Consider the following 23,570-nt stretch of genomic DNA (forward strand, 5'->3'; position numbering starts at 1 on the left):
TTAGAATAAATCAAACGAAGTCTAACAAACGAAATGAATCATACCATTTGTTAGCAATATCACCTGTTTCCATTAGCCAGATAAGTGAAGTACATGAATACCTAGAGCACCGTAGCTACAGAAAGAAAGTCTATGGCTAAGGACGAACATCAAATTTAAGATCTTAATAAACAGAGTCATTTATGTATACCTTTTGACCACACTTTTGTACTGGAAAGAAATTTTTCCAGTACCTTTACTATCCGCCTAGCTACTGACAGAACTATAAAAATTTCTGATGATATTTTTAACTGATATAGTTGGCAAAAACTATGGATCATAGTTCGAAAAGATTTAGTTGGGAAATCTTATATATATATATATATATATATATATATATATATTCTTACTTGTATTGGTTGACGGAAAGCAGGTGAGACATTTGTTTCGTAAAATAACTTATTAGATGCTTTACGAAGATTACGTGCTAATCTTGAAAATGCGAATATTACGAAAAAGATACCAAATAAAAGAAATCCAAGACTACCACCAATAAAAATTGAAGGTGAAATTAAAAGATCCGATCTACAAAAAAAGACAAGTAGGAAAGAACTAAACACTTGACAAATAAAGACTAAAATCTATAGTCTACGCAGAAAACATAACAATTTATTTATTTAAACACATAAATATTGGTACAGGAGGGCACCAGATATATATGCGCCTCACAAATCTCATCTGATTTGTGTGAGGGCTGTGATACTGCCCGACTGCCCAAATTGAAGCAGGTGGTTTTCTTGGGGGGGCCACACCCGGAGCCTCCGACTTAAAGGTTTGATCCACAAGGCAGTGGAGCATCTCAAGGAGATACAGTCCCATAGTAGCCGGTGACCAACGATTGATTCATACTCCATTTGTTCTCCTTCAGGATACTGGAGCCCATGTGCACCATTGGTTTGGAATCAGGGTTTTCCAACTCCTCTAGGTGAACTTTCTGTGTCCACCGACCCGGTTAAAGTGCCGGACATTCGCTTTTCGTCCTCTTAATTTCGTAAATAACACCCCCGCCACGAGAAGGCAGTGAATAGGACTTCCCTTGCAGAGGCTATATACGCGTCGTCATGTGAGAGCATTTCGAGAGGGAGAGCGGACTCTCTCCACTCTCGGCCGTACCAGGGCATTTGGGGGCAATAATATAGCAAACGATATATTAAATATAATTGAACAGAGTTTCGACAAATGTTTTAACAATCCTCATGAAGGATTAACAGAAGAGATAGAAACTTTAATATAATAAATTAGGTAGTTCATTTACTAAGTACAAGTTTACGTATTCAGTTTTAGACTAAACTTTTTTATATGTTTTAAGGCTAGCGATAGCACTTAAAGACGGCATTAAAAACTTGCAACCTGCTGATTTAGAACCAGAAATAATTCTCTATTTATAATTGCAAAATGGAATGATTATACTCTCAATCATAAAAACGATAATTTTTAAATTGCTAGACTGAATGATTCGTTATTTAAAACGAACATGAATAGGGCAATATTACAATTTAGACTGGTAGAATTAATGGAAAATCTTTAAAGTAAAACAAATCCTAAATAAAAAGTAGATAGAAAGATTGACAATAAATAACACAATTAGGACAAGTTATTCAAGTTTAATATGGAATCAAGTAGCGTATGATATCGTCTCAGTTAAAACAAATTGTAAAATTGTGTGATCTACACTTTGCATTATAAAGATAGGTAAATAATCAAGAGAGTCAAAGAATAAATAATAAAAGAAACAAAAACAGTTTAATCAGCGTCGACATTACGTTGTGTCAGTCAAATCTCACTATCTTTTACGGTATTCTTCAACTGAAAAGAACTTCATTGATATTTAGATAAATTTAAACAAAACAACAAAATTGACAGATCTACAAATCTGGTTACAATTTAAAATCAAATTCCTTATTTATTTAGCTGTTCAGTGTAGTTTTGTAGAAATCGAAGACAGTTTTTGTCAAGAGTTGATATCAACTTGTCAGTCAGTCAGCTACAACGTAGGATCATGCACATATATGCAAAGGTTCAAGCTGCCACACCTCGTTAGCACAACAAGATCAACACCGAATTCATAAAAGTAGTTAATTTAGTGGTGTTAATATATAAAAGAAAGGTTGTATATAAGGATATAGTACAGGAAGGAAGACAGATACGAAGCAACTTGTGATAACCGTTGAAAACCAGGAAGTATTAGACAGTTATGTAACAAAGCAACAAAGGTGAAAATATGGATCACTAAAGTCTGACCATAATCTCCACCAGTAGTATCACATTCACTATAAGACCTAAAGACTGCGAGTTAGAAATTGTGTATTGAGCTGTGGATATGTAAACTGTTGAGTAGGTCTTCGAACAAATGTTCAGTGATTTAGTTTTATAATGATAATCTAGCTGATTTCTTATGGCGACATAAGCCTGTTCTCTGTCTTTTGGAGGCTGGGATGTGATTTACAAGAATGACAAAGCGAAAAGCAAACTTCTGGAGTTGAAATCGGGTGAGTAGAAAAGGAGGTACCATTTGATGGATTCGGAAAACTCTGATTCGAAACTGCTGGTGTACATCGGCTTCAAAAATCTGAGGAAAAGAATTGAATATTTTTGGTCGCAGAATTACATGGGACGATCCGCCTGACGTTAGTCTCTTGCCATGTGGATTAGAACTTGAAAGCAAAGGGTTAGTTAATGGCCTCCTAAAAACACCATTTGATTCAGTTTGAGTGCCCGGATAGTACATAAGTTCGTACATAAATTTCATTTTGTGTGTCACATACTATTACTTACTTAATTACGCCTGTTACCCCCAAAGGAGCATTCTCCAACCCACTCTGTCCTGGGCTTTCCTTTCTAGTTTTACAGAGTTGTTGTTCATTCTTCTCATGTCTGTCTCCATTTCTCGGCGCAATGTGTTCCTTGGTCTTCCTCTTCTCCTTTGACCTTGAGGATTCCATGTGGGGGCTTGTCATGTGACACAGTTGGGTGCTTTCCTCAATGTGTGTCATATCCACTTCCAGCGCTTCTTCCTGATTCCTTCCTCTGCCGGTTGGAATCTGGTTTGTTCTCTCCCACAATAGAATGTTGCCGATAGTGTCTGGCCAACCGATCCGAAGTATTTTGCGTAGACAACTGTTAATAAACACCTGTATCTTTTGTATGATGGCCTTCGTAGTTCTCCAAGTTTTCGCCCCATACAGTAGAACTGTCTTGACATTTGTATTGAAAATTCTGATCCTGTTGTTGGTTGACAGACAGTTGTTTTGAGTTCCAGATGTTCTTCAGTTGTAGGTATGCTGCTCTTGCTTTGCCGATCCGCGCCCTCACATCTGCATCAGATCCACCGTGTTCATCAATGATGCTGCCCAGATATGTAAAGGTTTCCACATCCTCCAAAGCTTCTCCGTCAAGTGTAATTTGATTGGTGCATATTGTGTTGCATCGGAGAGTCTTGCTTTTCCCTTTGTTTATATTGAGACCTACTGCTGCTGAGGCTGCTGCTACACTGGTCGTTTTCTCCTGCATTTGTTGTTGCGTTTGTGATAGAAGAGCCAGATCATCCGCGAAGTCTAAATCGTCAAGCTGCATCCTGCCTGTCCACTGTATCCCGTGCTTTCCTCCAGATGTTGACATCTTCATGATCCAGTCGATCACCAGGAGAAAGAGAAAGGGTGAGAGTAAGCAACCTTGTCTAACACCGGTCTTTACTTCAAACGAGTCGCTGAGTTGTCCTCCGTGGACGATTTGGCAGTTTAGTCCATCATAGGAGTTCCGTATGATGTTGACTATCTTCTCAGGCACGCCGTAGTGTTGAAGAAGCTTCCATAGTGTCGTCCTGTCCACGCTATCAAATGCCTTCTCGTAGTCGATGAAGTTGATGTACAGTGATGAATTCCATTCGATTGATTGTTCCACAATGATACGTAGAGTTGCGATTTGATCTGTGCACGATCGATCCTTACGAAATCCAGCTTGTTGATCTCGAAGTTGAGCGTCCACGGAATCCTTCATTCTGTTTAACAATACTCTGTTGAAGACTTTTCCTGGTATTGAGAGGAGAGTGATGCCCCTGTAGTTGTCGCACTTGCTCAGATCGCCTTTCTTTGGTATCTTGATGAGAAGTCCTTCTTTCCAGTCTGTTGGTACATGTTCTTCATCCCAAATCTTACTGAAGAGGATGTGGAGTATCTTGGTAGTTGCTGCTACATTTGCTTTCAGTGCCTCTGCCGGGATGTTGTCTGGTCCCGCTGCTTTGCCGCTCTTGATTTGTCTAATGGCCATGCTGATCTCTTCAATTGTTAGTGGGCCTATAGCAACTATCCTACAATCAATTTCGATTATGGTTAATTTTGGTTAAGTCATTTTATTGACTTACTTAACAGACATCGTCACTCAGATAATAACAATTTGCATATTTCTTTGTACTGTTATAACCACTAGAGCACATGGCCAAAATGTTGATTGCTTAAGTATTATTCGATGACTTATCCTCCTCCCCAAATATGTATGCACGCAAATCCTATTATCAGCTTTTGTTTTGTTTTGCTGTGCCCTTATTCAATTTGACTACGAATCGCCTATGTAATTGCTTGCGCTTGCTGCTCACTGCTTTCTGATATTTGCTCATGTGCTTGTAACATTCTGGCCTGCGTCACTTGACAATAAACTGTAGTTGCCGCTTCCCTTTGCCTTCTGATTTTATGCACCGTTGAGATTAGTATTATAACGGTCATCGAGGTGAACGATTAGTGAAGCACGGCACTACAGGCCAACATCGATTGAGAGGTCCGTGGGTGCTACTTTGATGTTGGATGGGTTCAGTGGAGCTGGTCGATTTTTTGAAGTGTTCTTCCCACCTGTTCCGTTGTTCTTCAATGTTGGGTCACATACTATATTTGGTATTTACTGTTACCCAGTTTTGTGCACCAAATAAAATATACAAACATCATTAACGTAGAATCTGAGATAGATGGATGTTACCCCTACTTGACGAGTCATATCGGTACAATGGGATGAATAGTAAAACAGACGGAAATAATGTAGCATCAGCGATGACAAGGAAGACTAAACACTAAGAATATTGTCCGAAAAGACAATGAAAAGCATGTATATTCATCTGTTAAGATACCGAAACCAAAGATCTAGAGGAAGGTAAAGATTGAGTTCATCTGGACCCCCGACAGCCATGTCATCTAAAGTCTTCCACCACTCATAGAAGTTATCAGGTGGACTGAAGCAGATAGTTTGTATCTACCAATATTGCTCAGAAAAGCAGTCAAACAATTCATGTATCATCGTCATTTTTCTCTTCTAAATACTAAATTTCGAATTCAAATCTCGTCTTTACTTAAGAAAGTTTAGTTCTTTTCTTATACACTCGATACTTTCAAAACAAAATCATTTATTTCCTGGTCTTAATACATAAATTAATTAACTTTACATAAAGTTTGTTATTCCAAAGTTTGTTTCGGTGATCCATCCACCTCTATATTTCCAAAATCAATAATACTCCAACGAAACACGAAAATTAATGAAAGTGAAAAATATAAATAAACAGCCAACGACAATACTTCGTTCTAATGTATATTCTGCAGATGTTAGATAAAACATATTAAACTGCATCACAATATGACAGTTTTTCTAAGCTCATTTCGATACTTTGCCAGTCCCATACTTGTTGTGAATTCATGAGTCGGATAGAACTCTCATCATAGTGTCAGGATACCTTTAGCAACTAGTTTACAATGGCTAATGTTATTCCCTCAGTAAATTACTTTACATATCAAACAAATTTGTTCCATAATACTAAATTATGTTAATACAGAACAGTTGCAACAATTAATCTGAGGGTTGAAAGAAGTGAAACAAGCATTCGAAAAGTTTTTATTTTGCCAGAGTCATAAACAAGGTAATAGCCTTGGGAAATTCAGCTGCTTATTACTGTCGGTTTTAAATACACAAGGTCAATTTGACAATTTCTTCTAGTTTCATCAGTTTGAGTTAATCATATTACGCACAAATATTTTGTACATTTCAATGCTAGAAATTTTCAATATTATCAACAAGTAATAGGAATCATAAATTTAAAATACATACCATAACAAGACAACGCATTCAAAACTTGCGTGATATCTACAATTGGTTGATCACTGAGTATTTACCAATGTCACTTTTGTTTGGTACTCTTAGTATCCTTCAAATTCCATCGACCGGGTCTCAATGACCTGATATCCTGTCTACTATGTTGAAACGGTAAGCGATTGGTGGAAGTCATCAGGAAATTTTTGACATAGGTTTCATACTACTCAGCACTCGTTGGCAAGCTGTAACTGCAGTCTTATAAGAACTGCTGTTCCCTTAATATTATTGAGACACCATGTTAATATGTGCTACACAGAAAGAAAACCAGGCTCAGAGCTTCTCGTCGACTATCTACAACTATCTAAGATTTCGTGATTTTTCTCTCTTAACCTTCAACACGTGTATTAAACTAGTAACTATAAATCACTTCATTTTCTATTATATGGACACCATACACTATTACTGTTTACAAAATACTCTTACTAAAAAAATTAAAAATACAAGTTGAAAGGAGAAATATTTCTTTTCAGTTAGTTTCTTGTCAAAGCACTGGTCTACACGAATATATAATTTTTTAACAAAGTTTCAAACCAGCACCAAACAAACGGTGGTAAGTCAATTGACAATATGTATATGTTTTAATATTTTTTCTAAAGACAACAACCAGTAGTTAGTAAATTAACGGACAAGAAAAAAGAACTTAACCTTTCTACACTAATTTTTCGTCATAAACGTTGTATCACTATTCAACCTTCATAAGTCCTAAGAGTAAATAACTTCTACCTTAAGAACTAAGTATTTGACTAAATCTCATGTTTGGCCGAAATGGTGTTTACGCTATTCTAATGTTAACACATTTATAAAAACAATCCAACAAAGTAAACTTAAGTTTTGCTACATTTTCGTCAGTAAGGGGGACCAAACTTCTTGTATGTCGACTGGTCTGACATCATTTCCTTGATACGGATTTTTCACTCAACCGTAAAAACACAAAAGTAACAGTTTCCGCATTACGATAAATTCCAAAACTAAATATGGTTTGTTTTGCTCGATATTTATCAGTAGTCTTTCGCTGTGCGCTGACAGTACATTTTGTGAAATATTTTAGAAACAATTCCAAATTTACGAAGTTACTCCTTAGAAAATTGAATATATATCTTATAAAACAAAAACATTCGATATTTTATGTAAAGTCATAAGTATGAAAAGTTTCATATTTATATCTGTAGTAACTTACTGCACGATATGAATTCCCGATCTACAAGTAAAAATATTACAATATAAGAACATAATAGAATGTAAAATACTACACAACTCATTTGAGTATGGAGTAAAGCAATTAAATGAGTATAACTAAGCTATATATATTTTTTGATTTCAGTTTGAAGAGAATGATCGTGGAGTTTATGAATTTTAAAGAATTGGCAGTTAAAAATGAACTTGGTTGTTGTCAAAGGATTTTTAATGACTTATTAAGTTTTAGAAAAGCAAAATAGAGATTTTAAACAAATGATTACACGTGCCAAATACGTTTATAAAGATTTCTAGTGGGTTTTTTCTTCATTGGCGAGCTGAATATCAGACAAAAATGATTAGCATATAACACATTCCTCATCTAATACTATGGACCAACTTCACTAAATAGTGAACAGATTTTATGGACAAAGGTGGTGAAGTGAATACTGATAACATAAAACTGTTAAATCATGTCACAAAATGATTGAAAGTCAATGTGCACTAACTAGGTTGTTCTCACGACTACTGTTTTGACTCACGTTTCGAGGTTACTTTATTGGCAAGTTCCTGACCATAAAGTGTTAAATCCCACCCCACTTACTTTCATTTAGACATCCCTCACAAAAGTCATAGTTCAAAGCTAAGTATGTGAATCTGTATTTGACATTTTTCATATTACGATTGCATCCTTAAAGCACTAGGATCCAAATAACTTGTCCATAAGTCTAAATATTTTGCAAATAAGACAAGGCAGCTCACCTAATTGTAGAACATTTGTAAATTTTTATCACAATATTATCAGACTTATGAACATAAAAATCATAGAGTTATGGAAAAAAACCTAGTTACTCCAACACTGATAAAGAACAATTCTATTTGCATATTTCGTAGATAAAATTACTGAATAATATCTTACGAAACTTGTGTTCATTTTTCTAGCGGTTACGGAGATGGAAACCAGCATGTATACAAATTGCTGATTACGCATGAAATAAAAAAGCCATATTTGTCCGACTTTGGAATGCATTGAGTAGCTGGATAGACAAAAGCCTTCTTAAACGAACCATCATTATACCAGCAAGGAAATGAATGTTTCGCATTTAATACTGAAGGTAAAATGTATCAAGAGGTCTGGTTAGAATGCTTCCTTAAACAGAAACAAAGTCACACAAATAATGAAATTAGAAATTTTAGTCAATTTATTAATATCATGCACAAAGCCATGTGGTATTTGTACTAACTAATGATTCCTTTGTATTTGATTGCGCCTAGTCCTACTCGCCCCAGATATCACTATATTGTAAGTTTTTAACCACCTTATTAGTTTGAGTACTTCTAATAATCATAGCGTAATACCAGGCTACCTTAATATCACGTGAGAGTATACTGTGATATACAACCCTGATTTAACATTATAAAAATCCAAGGTATAAGATGATCTCAACAATACTAAATTTGGTCTTCGAGACTACCAAACATCCAAACAGAAGGCATGACTTACGAGAACTGGGTGGATGTACAACAATATTGCTGTGGAGGGGCTCCACAACAAAATCTTTGCTCGCTCTCGAAAGAGCTAAACTTCACATTTAGCGATGTAGGGCAGACGAAATATTCATAAATTTGGCCGTTGAAATCTCTTGGAGACTGACAGACACCATACTGATCTACAATATATCGAATCTTACATTTACATATTATGGTATGAAGTACACACACAAACGTTCAACATCAGATCCTTGTGACCTCAGGAAGCTTGGTATATACACGAGATTCAATGAATGCATTTCACTGTACAAATGGTTCTTATGATCATTGGTTCTAGCAACATCACAGTGAAAACTAACTTACATTCCACCATACCGCATAAGAACTTCATGAGGAATCAAATGGCTAGAACTTTTTTGATCCATTTTAACGTCATTAACTGAGAAAGGATGTTTTCCATTTATTAAATACAAGTTACTATGTTGCAATATGAATAGTACAGTGAGCAAGTCGATCACTTGGCTGTGATAACTGCCGTTAGATAAATCCCAAGATGAGAGGCATATATATCTTCTGCTCAATTGGCCTCTAACTAGCTGAAACTGCCTAGTTAAAGGTATTGATTAACAAATTATTCGATCAATAATTTTAAACAATCGGTCGTGTATATAGCACCGTATTACTGACGATACAAAAAAGGTGGTTCGAGACACCCGCGGCTTATTTCCATGGTGCTAAACACAGTACAATGTACACTTAAGCCTCCATTTATTTCCAGCTCGAAAAAGAGAGAAGTGTGCACAGATCTAACGTCAACAGCCTATAGCAGACTCGGCATGTGTCATGTGCAACACGAAGACTGTAGTTTTGCTTAGTAACATCATAACCTTACTGACAGGTCTGAGAAACAAGTTGTCTAAAAACTTGGTAAATGACTGCAATACGACGGATAGCGAAACGGTAACGCGCAGCGTTAACAAGAAGAGGGATATCGACAGGTTTACTATCGATGGTGCAGGTGAAAGCACTAGTGATGACATGCTGAAACTCAGCACCATCTTAACATCGACGGTAATTGACTCCCTCAATAAACTTGGGTCTCCCAGCTCAGAGTCATTGAATGAAACAGTGGTTCTCAAAAACCCTAAAGGTGGTTGGACCCACGTTAATAGGATTAAAAAGAACCAGGCGTCACAGTCTAATCTGAACATCCCAATTATTGTATGGAAGTCAATTGGTGACTTGGCCGCACAGTCTACCCTCCAAGACTGTCCGCCCTGTCATCAACGAGCCTAGCGATCGAAAACGCTCTTTGACCTCCAAACAACAAGGTGCCGAACATGGGCTCACTGGAAAACCTGGGAAATCAATAACGGTTCTCATAATTATGAACCTTAAAGACAATCCTGACCTTCCCCTCAGTTTGCAGGACAAAAATGACAGGATGCTCTGGAGGGAATGAACAAGAAGCTTGAACTCTCTAGAATGAAGCCTTTGACGGTCACACAGCTCAGTCGGTAGAAAGACTCTAACCATCAAAATCACCCGGGGCTACTTCGTGTAACACTCAAGAATGCTTTCGATGTAGAGGACGTCCTGCCAGCGAGTCACTTACTGAAATCTGATTGGAACGTAAGAATACTGCCAGACAAAACATATACTGAGCGAAATCTCATCCGGAACACCCCTGAAGAATCTCGAGAGGCGTCTTTCCGCGGAAGAAATATCATTGTGCAAGATGTACCGGAAAATATGGACCAAGCTCAAGCAAACTCGGATATTCGGAAATGGAAATTCATCAAGCATTCCTTGAAACTCAAAAACATACTGAGCCAGCAGGTGACGAAACTAGCCAAGAAAAACGGAGACTCTAGACCCCAGCTAATGGAGATAACCTTCCCATACTCCCATATGGCGGCTGTAACTCTGGAAGCATTTCGCCGCAACAGACGTCGGTTGCCATCTGGAATCCATATGCATCCTGACCACAGTGCAACAAGATCAAGCACAAACGCAAGCTGGAGCTGACAATTTCACTAGTAGAATATCTTGGTCATAAGAAACGTGTTAAGGACAGAAGCTACCAATTCGGTCAACCTTGTATAGGAAGGCTACATGTCTACCCACGTAAGGCTCATATAGACACATAGGAAGAAGCTCACGCGTCCCAAATTTAAAGCATAAACTGCTTATAAATGAACGCCGCGAGTTTGCCAAACAAAATGGATGAGCTACGTGAACTTAGCAACGTTAATGATACTCATCTGATAGGAATATCTGAAACTTGGATATCGTCTCAGTTTACGGACCAGGAGTTATCGGTACCTGGAATGTCTTTGTTTCGCAACGACAGGAAAACTGGAATGGGGGTTGGGGTGACACTATACATAAGATCATGCCTGGAGGTGCACCAACTTCACAGACAAGAGTTTCTCAATCTTGATGAATCAGTATGGTGCTCAGTAAGATTGTCTACCACCTCCAGGTGTCTAGTTGGGGTCATCTACAAGAAGCTCACTGCTGACATCGAGTGTGACAATCGTTTGCTGGAAGGATTAACCCGCTCTACGAGTCTCGTATTCTCTCATATCCTGATTCTAGGGGACTTCAATCTTCCTGGAATCAACTTCGCAGAACATACCTACATTGGAGGTGACAACTCTACTGAAGCTCGGCAACTTGTTGGAGACACAGTCAAACGCCGTTGCGCTTAGACTGAGTATTCACGAATGGAGAATTCCTAGTCGACGACCTCTCAACTCTGGCGCCCCTGGGGAAAAGCAATCACGCCGTTTTATCCTCCAGTTTTGTCAGCAAAACTGAGCTAAGATATCCCACCAACAACAGACGCTGGAGTTTCAAACGGGTGAATGTGTTACCTTTACATGACTACCTACAACAGGTGGATTGGGATGTTCACCCTCAACTCGAAGTGGATGCTCATTGGGATTTCTTACTGCACACGCTCTTATGTGCTACTAAGCATTCGGTTTCTCTAACGGTCCCAATAAGCTACAAACACCCACAATCATCAAAAACCGCACTCTTCGTTTGCTAGGCCGCAAAAGGCACTGTAGCGCTGAATATAGATGAACTGATAACAACGGCGCGTATATGCGATACAAACGCATAAGGAACATATGCACAAAGGCAATAAGAGAAGACAGGCTTCAGTACCATACCAAGCTTATCGATAAATTTGTCTCCGATCCGAAAAGCTAATTCCGTTACGCAGCTTCTCTTCAACAAGGCAAAACTGGAGTTTCTCAACTGCCAAGTACTAGTGGTCCGACCAATAACGGCGGGGATGCTGCTAACCAACCCACATCAACTACACTGATGAAAGCTTCACCTGCACTTATACAGAACTTTCCTAAGTGGACCTGAGCGGTGACCTGGTGCTCCGTAAACTGCAGCACATAAGAAAAGACACTTCTCTCGGTGCGGATATGGTTCCTTCTGCTATACCGAGGGAAGCAGCTTCGATATTGGGAATACCGCTTGGCGTGATGTTTTCACACTCTCTAAGCCGTGACACTTTACTTGAAATTTGGAATCTGACTCACATCACAACAATTTTCAAAGGAGGCTGACGCAGCGAATCCTCAAGCTACAGAACGACAGCACTTCTCTCCATACCTTCAAAAATTATGGAGACCTGATATGCTATGGTATACACAACTACTTATTATCCTTAAAGTTCCCCTCACCCCAACAGAATGGTTTCAGGAAGGGTCATTCTTGTATGACCAACCTGCTGACTGCGGTGGATAGATGGACAACCATCCTTGATCGCAATGGGAAGGTTGACATTATTTACCTTGATTTCTCAAAAGCTTTTGATAGGGTCAACCATATGTGTCTTATCAATTAGCTTAGACTATTGGGTATCAAGCCACCTCTGATTGACTGGCCCAATTCATATCTAGAAAACCGACATTTTAAGGTCAGGGTTAACTTCACTTTCTCTCAGGCTATGGAATGTCTAAGTGGGGTCCCCCAGTTCTCAATACCAAGATCTTGATTTAAATTACCGATTTCCATCAAGAAGTTTCATCTGATGTGAAACTTTGGAGCGAGATACGTAACCATAAGGATATACTAGCACTTCAGGAGGATCTGACTAGACTTCAAAGTTGGGCAGACAACAACGGACTTACCTTCATCACTTCAAAGTGCAGAGTAGTCCATCTGCGACATGTTGCAGACTATAGTTACAACTTAGGAAACTCCTCTCTAGAAGTTTCAAAAGTCGAAGATTTAGGAGGGTTGGTACCCTATGACTAGAAGTCGTACACTAACTGTGACAAAAACGCCTTTCAAGCAAACTTTGCACTGGTAACTTTGGAGCGCAATTTTGATCAGTTTGACGGTAGGACATTTGACATAATCTTCAAAAGTTTTATTCATCCTCATTTGGAGTACGGAAACATAGTATTTCCACCCTCTCTCCAAAAGGATAAGGACACTCTGAAACGTATTCGACGTCGTGCCACGAAATCAGTTCGAGGACTCAAATTCAAACCTTGTGAAGAGCGCCTCCTATCACTAAACGTTTACCCGTTGGTGTACAGGGGTGTTAAAGGTGACCTTCTTATGACTTACAGTATCCTTAACACTTCTGGTCTTTCCCTTAAACATCTTCTTAAGCTTAGTCACAACACTAACCTAAGAGGTAACACCCAGAAACTGGATACCCAACATAGTAGAACAGACTGTAGACATAACTTCTACTCCGTAGGAAATGTCAAATGCTGGAAGTCGCTGCCTACTGAGCTAGTCCAAGAAACTTCTAAGGAGTCCTTTAAGAGGAAACTTGACCCGTTCAAAGGACAAAGGATAGCATATTATTATGATGTACCAGACTCTTTTTTCCTCTAATATTGTTAATATACCCAGGTTCTTGCTTGGAGGTATTGGTGATCCACTGCTACTAGACACGGAAGCCCGTTAAGCGAAAGCTTCTTCTATCCCGTCCACAACCATTTGATAGACAGAAATGCAACCATGTGTTCAAACAAGCGTTTCATTATTTTAGGATTCGACTGGCAAGTTGATAGACAGTCAACATATAACTTGTTCTGTTCTTAGGATGTTTCGGAATTTCCTTGTAAGTTTCGCTTGATGAGGAATATCAGATGCAAATTTGTTAACACTAAAACTAAAAGTGACTTGCCCAAAAAGCTGGGGTCAAACTACTACTGAAAATGTCCACAAGACAATTATTTCGTTTTTTTGTTTCTTGGTTTTGTTAAGTTTTTTAGACAATTTCTACAATGGGTTTACTTGGTTGGTACACATGTACGTTTCCTCTGCATCTATACGTTCCTGGTTTCCATCAGGATGATCAGATATCATTCCTAGATGTTTAACCTTCAACTTATCATGCTTTGAAATCTTAGTGGATATTACAAAGGGACAAAGTGAGGTTTATTTATTTTTTCGGTATTCTACGCTGTTAAAATCGACAGTCACTTTGAATTACAGAAAAATTATGATGGTAACACGAGGTGAGAGAGGTTTTTAAGTACTTTTGCTGTCAATACCAAAAGACACCTTTGCTAAACAACCCAAACGCGGTCGTTCGAACTTCAGACAATTTTTCAAATACGATCAATTTTAAAAAAGAAGTAGCAGATAATACGTAATGGTATTCCCCTAATTGTTTAGTGCATGGTCTATTAACAACAGATCTCTTTGCGAAGCAACACATGTCTCAACACTGTGTTTCTTAAGGAAGCTGCATCTCGGTTCTGACTATAAATTTGTAAACGTAATTCGTTATTTGCATGTAATTTTCCACACTTCTTTCCCTACTCGCTGCCACAAATTCCGGAGGTTAATTCGTTTCCCTTACATATAAGAGTATAGGTCACTAGAACAAGCAAAAGCAGGGGGTGATTATGAGGTTCAATACTTAAATGCACAACGAACACAACTCCTAGCTCACTGATGAACATAAGATCAAACAGAACATTTAGATATCAATGAATTATTTTAATTTTCTTGGCCAGATCTTTCATTTGCATAACTAAACCGACTATCTTACATGTCATTCGTTATAACATACAACTGTTTGGTAAGCCATTATTCATAATCACGTTGATGTGTAAAAGCTTAAAACATCTTGAATAAATGGAATTCTGGATATAGACACACGCATAAGTTTAAGGTCATCCTTTGTTTTAAAGTACCTCGCTTTAGTTTACAGAACTCTCAAGAGCATAAACGTATCTGAATGGAACGCAGTAGCTCGCCAAATTGTATGCGAGATTAAGGACAGCAAGTCTTGTGTTTTGGTGGAATTTCATTATTTCATGTGGTCAAATGGCGTTTCAGGACTACAGGTAATGTTAGTTCAGGATGAAAAACCTTGGCTGAATAAATAAGCCTAAATTCTGACTAATAACTGTTCCCGAGAAAGTGTACTAAAGTACGTCCCGTGCACGATTGTGTCAGTTCACAGTGATTGGACACTTCTTATCCGATCAGCATTAATCGATACTTCGGAAGGCTCTAGAATCTTCCCACTTCCACTACCCCTGCTAATTTGGACATAACTTTGTTCCTGTTCAACCGTGTTCTGATCTGGGGACTTGTCGAGTGAACTGGTGTTCAAGAATACTGATCAGAAGAAATAGCTGGGTTGTGAGAAGGGAAGTTATAAAAACAACTCTTTTTGACTCAATGTGAGTTGTCTCGAAGTCACTCAAGTGTCGCTCATAAATTATAGTCCTAATATTATTGGTTGCTTTGTATTTTGAAGCCGAATGAGATATTTTCACAGTTTTGTCGTCCCCTAATAGCTGATAGCAGTACTATTGGATAATTTATTCACAATAGACATGGAAGTTAGTTTTTTCGAAATTGATTTCTCTGCTGAAACATCTTCACCTGAATACAATCCAAAACTTGCTTCAAGGGACTTTAAAGAGTAAGTGAATGAGGTATATCACAAATGCAGATGAAATACGCCCACTACACTCCTCGGTGAATCAAAAAGAATCATAGAAAACCTCTGAAAAATCTCCAAGTAAATCCTAGAAACTCTATGTCATCTGTCAATTTTGCCACTACAGTCACTATTGGACCAACGATGAAAGTCGTGTTTCATCTCACAACTCGATAACAAATTGGTTTGCTAGAAGTGATGCAGTCCAATCTAACCTAATACGAGTCTTCAGAGTAACAGGTATCCTCACAAAAATCAGAACCCTCAGGTATTGCTGCTGAGGATTTTTAATGTCTGTTATAAAATTGTTTATCGACTGCTGCAGGTGAAGGCTTAAACTCACTCGCCCGCAATACAAGTAATTTCGGTTCGGTGTCGACGGCTTATCACGACATTATCGGGAGTCAGAAAAACTCCTGCTCATGTTTTTTCGGGCTTTTTACACAGTATTTTGAATAAAAAACGCTGAGTCAACTTTCCAACGTTTCATTACCTATGTACCTCGGTTTGATTTCTTAAGCTCAGAAGGTAAAATAATGTTTGGCATCATGTCTTGACAAACGGTCCACGACGCGAAATTAAGGTTAACTTGTAACTGCGTGGACTTTTTTAAGGATTCCACTGACTCAATCTATCCAATAGCTGGGAAGCGAGATAACAACCATCACACAATAGATATAACTGGCAACTATAAGCACACATCTTTCGACAACTGATTCTTCATCGAATCTCCATGAAGAATCCTGCGTCCCATATGAGGCCACTAATAATTTCGCTTCACGAAATTGAGAAGGCAAACAAGGATGCGATGCAACCAGAGCATTGGACAAGCCCGAGTACATGATATCAAATCCACTTTGAACACTCAAAAGAACCATAAATTTCTAAAATATGATACTTTGTTAGACTGGACAAGGACTGTCACTCACAATATCCAGATATGCAACAGAAGCTCAGTATGTATTGAGAATGTGTCGAAAAAGTTCAAACTATGAGTTGCCTTGCATAACAAGGTGTTATTTCAGTGTTAACAATTTTTGGATCTTTAACTGAAATACTTAAGAAAGTAAGCTAAGGGAAATGTACCCCCAAAACTTTTCCCGCCAAAAACGAAATGTGGATTGAAATTGTCAATAAATCTGGTGTTAACCAATTGTGTTGCAGCACCATCATATCACTAGTATGAACAGATCTCATCCGGGGACGCGACTGCAACCTAGCATTAACGGCTCTCCAGTACAGCGGATCTCGATACCAGAAGTTTACATAAGGTTAACATAACGATTATGAATTGCCATTACTAGAGGGATCAATAAATTAAGGCAAAGTATATGACTGAGGTTTTGGTTTGTATTGGTGCACTTATCCATACCATTAGAACGAAAGGTAATTCTAATATTATGAACTCGCCATACTGAATACCTAATCTATATGATCTCATGTAGAAGTTACATTACTATCCATACTTATTCGTTCTGTTGTGAGTCAGCAATATGCTTTTCATGAACCTTTCAAGGACACATGGTCTGGGGATGGAATAGTATATATGATGCAAAATGTTTGAGGCCATGTAGAATGACCAAGCCTGCATTGTCGAGCAACGATATCTCTATTAAGTGTCCTTGTGGTTATATATTCTGACGTTCTACAGTTGTCCAAAGGCTAGCCTTTTCTATGTTCAACTTCAAGGATCGTGCGGCTAGGTACTAGAGTCAATACGAAAGTACATTTAGAAGCCACACTACTGACCGATCAACCACACTGATTGGTACCACTTAGCAGTTAAACTGACCAATGTCATACTCACAAACAACAAATTAGTTTCACAATGATTTTTATCCATTGGCCAGGTATTCAGTCCGCACTGTTAAAAATGTTAACTGTTTTACGAAAAATGTTAACTGTTTTACGAATAATGCGCGAATAGCCACATAAGTCAGTAGTGTGAAATCTTTTCACCAAGTAACCAGAGTCAAAATTAATTAGTCAAGAAATGTAAAACTTATGTTTATATAAAGGTAGGCAAACTCTGAAAAAATAAATCCCTTTCAAAAACATTATGTACAATCAGTGAAATGCATAAGATTGTTAATATATATGTACTGTAAAACTCATGCTATGAATTCGAGGGAGCGACTGAATCTTCAAGATCTGATATTGTCCATGGATAGTCAGTAGCTGAACCATCAAAAGTTAAGCCTACTGTAAAGTAAAAATACCAAAAATGACTTGTAAACCGTCTGGGTTAAAGTAAACAGCTTTCTTGGTAAACTTACTGATACGTTGATCTCTCCAAGCTTATCATCATTAAAGCTGATCTGAAATTTTACATTGAAATCTTAAGTATAGTCAGAAAGTTAGGTACCTTGAAAAATATTATTCTACACTGTGGGCAACCGAGAAGAGACAACCGCCATCAAACCCCTAACAACATGATATACGTAGTGAATGTGTAACCTATAATATAAACACTTTAGCCATCTGCTTTGCTTGCAACAAGGAACTAGTAGTGATAGTGTATTCCAACTATGGGCCTTGATTAAAGCAATATTCATACTTATCACAAACGTAAGGCGTTACTGACCAGGAAACATGACGGATAATCTACAAAATCTAAAAACAAAAATTGGGCTCAAATAGCTTCGACAAAGAAGGAAGACAGTCATTTGTGTAACAGAATACTATATTTCAGAGCACTATATTTCAATTACATATAATCTCATACTTTCAGCTTCTTTCTGAACCACCCTCATTTACACAGTTCCTTAGCCATTCATAGCTTGTTGACACATATTTTCTTCAACATATTAGAATGCTCTTGCCTAATAAGTAACTCAATAACAGAGGGATAGACTAAGTAGTCATAGATTAACTATTGTCTGCTCTGCTTCTCTTCCTTTCTTTTTCCTACACCCTTTTTTAGCCCCCTTGAGATACGTCACCGAAAACAAATATGTAACGGACGACTTCGTCCTGCACCATTATTAAAGCCTCAGATATTCCAGAGGGACATAAGGTTGCGGTTTCTAGAAGCCCCCAACATCACATGGATCTGTTTTCGACCATCAGTGGTGCTGGGGACGCTGCTGAGGGGCAGAGCGAAGACTGTATATGACAGCTTGGGCGGTGCTGGCAGGAAGACGACATGGGGGGCAGTTACAGAGCCGTTGATCGCGGAGTTCGACAGCCCAGTGGACAAAGAAGAAACACTGCAGAAGTTCCAGCTGGCGAAGTTGTTGATCGATGGTGAACTACCGGTGCTGACTATGGAGTTTACTAGGTTGTTATTTATTTATTTATTTAAACACATAAATATTGGTACAGGAGGGCACCAGATATATATGCGCCTCACAAATCTCATCTGATTTGTGTGAGGGCTGTGATACTGCCCGACTGCCCAAATTGAAGCAGGTGGTTTTCTTGGGGGGGCCACACCCGGAGCCTCCGACTTAAAGGTTTGATCCACAAGGCAGTGGAGCATCTCAAGGAGATACAGTCCCATAGTAGCCGGTGACCAACGATTGATTCATACTCCATTTGTTCTCCTTCAGGATACTGGAGCTCATGTGCACCATTGGTTTGGAATCAGGGTTTTCCAACTCCTCTAGGTGGATCCTCCACATCCACCAACCCGGTTAAAGCGCCGTACATTCGCTTTTCGTCCTCTCACTTTTGTGAACAACACCCCCACCACGAGAAGGCAGTGAGTAGGACTTCCCTGGCAGAGGCTATATATTCGCGTGGCCATATGAGAGCATTTCGAGAGGGAGAGCAGACTCTCCCCACTCTCGGCCGTACCAGGGCATTTGGGGGCAACTAGGTTGTTGCACCGCGCGCTGCCGAATCTGGACGAGGAATGGGAGGCACAGTTGTTGGCGTCGCAGTTTATCGAGAGCATGCCTGTTGCGGTTTCCCAGCAGCTGAAACTAGTAAACGCCGCACAACTTATGGATACCAGTGAACTGGCGAAGGTGACCCACAGTAGCTCTGGTCAGGTGAGGAAGTCAAGAGATAAAGTGTTGAGAAGACTGAGGAGCTGCAGGGTGAGCTTGCTGCAACACGAGTGAATCATAAAAGGAATGATACGTGTTACGCTTGTAAAGGGACAGGACATTGGAAGATAACTGTCCAACACGACGAAGACGCAGATATTTTAGACGTTATAACGCATGATCTCTCTACCCTAGGAATCTGGGGTTGTTGCACTAGTAGATAGAGAGGCAGTCTACACAAGAGTGAACATAAATGAACGAGATTTAGCGTGTCTGATCGATAAAGGGGCAGCAGTGTCGTTAATAGGTAAAGAGCAATGTAAGAGACTTAAGCCATGTACATTAGCAGTCCACACCATAGGAGGGCACATTTTAAAGGTGTTGGGTGTGTCTAAAAGTATCGTAGGAGTGGGTGGTGCTGAGATAAACTTCCCGTTCGTATTAACCGCAAGCCTATTGAGACCGATATTAGGAGCAGATTTTCTAAGAGAAGTAAACGCAATAGTTGACTTGAGAAGCGGTAGTCAGTCAGTCAGCAACAACGTAGGACCAGGCACATATATGCATCGGTCCAAGTTGCCATACCTCGTTAGCACAAGATGAACACCGGATTCATAGACGTAATTAATTTAGTGGTGGTAGTATATAAAGAAAGGTTGTATATAAGGATATAGTTGTTATATCCCCTGGTGAATTATGAATGGTAAATCTGAGGTCTATTTATGGACAAATGTAATATGCCTATTTCCTATTGGATAGTTGTTAAATAAGTGACCTAATCGTATTCGTGTTCCTCTTATCATAACCTTTATTTTGACCTTGGAACTATTATTATTGATTACTTTCCCCCTATCTACAGCCACATTGGCCAATTATTGTACAAATGTTATCTTTCTATTTTTTTGGTATAATTTGGTCTGTTTGGTTAGTATATAAACCCAGTATGCTTGTGAATAATGATTCATATTGCCGAGGCTGTATTTGTGTTCTGGACTTAACGGCTGGGCTAGGCAGATAGGAAGGACCGGATTGCACCCAAGACTGCTCGTACGTATTTCCTGTATCACTGGACGTATATATATATATATTAAGAGGGCAAACTCATACGTTATAACAATAGTATAGGAAGGAAAAAAGTTATGAAACAATTTTAATCTCAAGGTTTAAGGGAAAATAAAGAGTGTATACACCTACGCCATTGTGATCGATTCTGAGCCATGTCACCCAGAGTCTCCAACCATTGGTTACGATAGTCACGCGGACCCCAACCAGGTAGTCTGTATCTACCAACATGGCTCAGACTAGAAGTTAGTGACTTCAAGCACTGATACCATGTTTTGGTTTGGCCGCCCCTAACTCTCTTCCAACCATCCCCTACACTAGTCAACATTGCGCGTCGTGGTAATCGGTGTCCAGGCATACGTAACACGTGGCCCAACCATCTCAGTCGATGAAGATTCATTACCTCATCAACTGATTTACCATCATTCCCTAATACCCTGCGTCTAACCTCACTATTACTTACCCGGTGATCCCAGCAGATGCGAGCAATATTTCTAAGGCATCTGTGGTCAAATACTAGTAACCTACGAGTGTCTTCTACTCTTAATGGCCATGTTTCGCAGTCGTAAAGTAGAACAGAGCAAACTGCTGCGCAGTATACTCGTCCCTTAATTGATAGACGGATATCTCGTCTTCGCCATAGGTGACATAAGTTGGCAAAAGCCAAACGAGCTTTTTGAATCCGTGCAGAGATTTCGTCAGACACCAACCCATTAGGGCTGATCAGACTTCCAAGATAAGTAAAGTTGTCGACTCGTTCGACTACTTCACTCCCTATCCTTAGTTCGGGTGTTGACGCAGGCCAGTCCTGGAGTAACAATTTACATTTGGATGGGGAGAAACGCATCCCAAACATCCTGGCATTATTACTATGTTCTAACAGAAGACTCTGCATTTTGTCAGCGTCTTCACCAAACAGGACTATGTCATCTGAGTATTCTAAGTTGATAAGTGAACCTCCCGGTAGAAGATCAATTCCTGAAAATTCAGTCGGCAAGAGTGTTATTTCCAGCAGTAGGTCTATAATGAAGTTAAACAAAAATAAAAATAGTGGACAGCCTTGTCGGACACCACTTGAGGTTGTAAAATCAGATGACAGTTCGCCATAATTTCTCACTCGACTGCTAGTGTTCGAGTAAAGAGCCTTTACAAGGTTTATGTACTTCTCAGGTACACCTTTTAATGACAGACAACGCCACAGAACCTCTCGGTCTACAGAGTCAAATGCTGCCTTCAAGTCAAGAAAAACTATCATTGTCGGACGCCGATAAGCATGTCTGTACTCTAAAACTTGACGAATGGTGAATATGTGGTCGATACAGCCACGACCAGGTCTGAAACCAGCCTGATTTTCTCGTGTTTGCAGTTCACGAGTCTTAGTTAGGCGTCCGATAATTATCGAGGCTAGTATTTTAGATGCTATATTAGTCAAACTAATCCGCTTATGGTTATCACAGGATGATTTTGACCCCTTCTTATATATTGAGACAAGTGGTTGTGACCAGTCAGACGGCATTACGTCCAACTCCCAGATTTTAGCCAAAATATTAGTCAACCTAATCGCTAAAATTTAGCCACCATATTTAAAGACCTCTGGAGCTAATCTATTTGGACCAGCTGCTCTTCCTCGTTTCAGATTAGCTATAGTCTTTTGAACTTCAGCTAGGGTCAGGGGACCTACTTCAATGTTCCTTTCAGACTGTTTGAGAATAGTGGGTAGTTGTGCAGTAGCTGAAGGCCAGCTGAACTGCTCCTTAAAGTGTTCCGCCCATCGTTCTAAACGTTTGGGTTGAGAGCAGATAGGGGTTCCGTCTTTTTTCGAGATTGTCTCACTTACACTTGACTTCTTAATTCCGGTTTCTTTTATTAGTCTGAATAATTGCCTGGTGTTGCCTACAGCCGCTGCCTTTTCCATCTCTTTTGCTTTCGTTGCCCACCACTGCTCACGATCGTTCCTTAGGCTTTTAGTTAACCTAGATCTAATTTCTTTACGCTCTTCGTCGTGTTCAGAGCCTGATGGGATGAGTTTACACGAATCCATCAGTGAAATAGACTTAGAAGAAATCCACTGGTTTTTTGGAGCCTTATGGTTTAAATAACGAATAGATGTTACTGCTGTTTCCACAGCTGTTCGTGTGTCTTTCCAAGCAGCATCTGGGTCAGTCTCGTTTACAGAACTGCCTAGATGTGAATTCAGTTGTTTCTGGAATTCGCATTTGGCTTTCTCGTTCTCCAGTTCAATCCTAATGGGTCTTCTTAGTGTACTTTTCCTGCGTCCATTGAGGCGCAGACAAATGCGCGCTCGTATTAAAGCGTGATCAGAGTCTAAACAAGTATTCCAATACGAGCGACAATCTTCTATTGAGCCTCTCCAACGATGACTGATGACAATATGGTCTATTTGAGTCCATCGTTGGTTTGGTGAAGGTGGTCTTAGACGATGTCTCTCCTTATGCTTAAAATTAGTGCTTGCTAAAAATAAACGATTGTCTGAGCATAGTTGCAACAGACGATCACCATTATCGGTTCGTTGAGCCGGAATACTAAAACACCCACCTAAATGTCTTTGTGTTTGATTTAAGCTGCCTACCTGGGCATTAAAGTCACCCGCTACGACTACTATGTCTGAGCGCTTAGCTTTCTGAAGAAGCTCAGAGAGTTTTCTGTAAAAGTCATCTTTCACTTCATCATGGCTGCAGTCAGTGGGAGCGTAGGCAGAAACGACGAAAAGGCAA

General features: G+C 39.3%; 2 protein-coding genes across 2 annotated transcripts in view; both read right to left on the reverse strand.

Moving 5' to 3' along the window:
• Positions 1-347: 347 nt before the first annotated feature.
• Smp_132170 (putative jumonji domain containing protein) overlaps positions 348-23,570 on the reverse strand; it is a gene marked incomplete at both ends in the record, with an annotated part of 42,582 nt that continues 19,359 nt past the window's right edge. The window contains 3 exons of the mRNA XM_018789444.1: positions 348-564; positions 7,343-7,363; positions 8,843-9,008. Of these exons, the coding sequence (XP_018654887.1) occupies positions 348-564; positions 7,343-7,363; positions 8,843-9,008 (404 nt within the window). The remainder of the gene's footprint in view (positions 565-7,342; positions 7,364-8,842; positions 9,009-23,570) is intronic.
• Positions 22,308-22,876, reverse strand: Smp_112270 (hypothetical protein; the record flags this gene model as incomplete). Its single annotated transcript, XM_018789445.1, has 1 exon — positions 22,308-22,876. The coding sequence occupies one exon, from the start codon at positions 22,874-22,876 to the stop codon at positions 22,406-22,408; it is 471 nt and encodes a 156-aa protein (XP_018654888.1). The 3' UTR covers positions 22,308-22,405.

The sequence above is a fragment of the Schistosoma mansoni genome, chromosome W (genome assembly GCF_000237925.1).
Source record: "Schistosoma mansoni strain Puerto Rico chromosome W, complete genome".
Taxonomy (NCBI): Eukaryota; Metazoa; Platyhelminthes; class Trematoda; order Strigeidida; family Schistosomatidae; genus Schistosoma; species Schistosoma mansoni.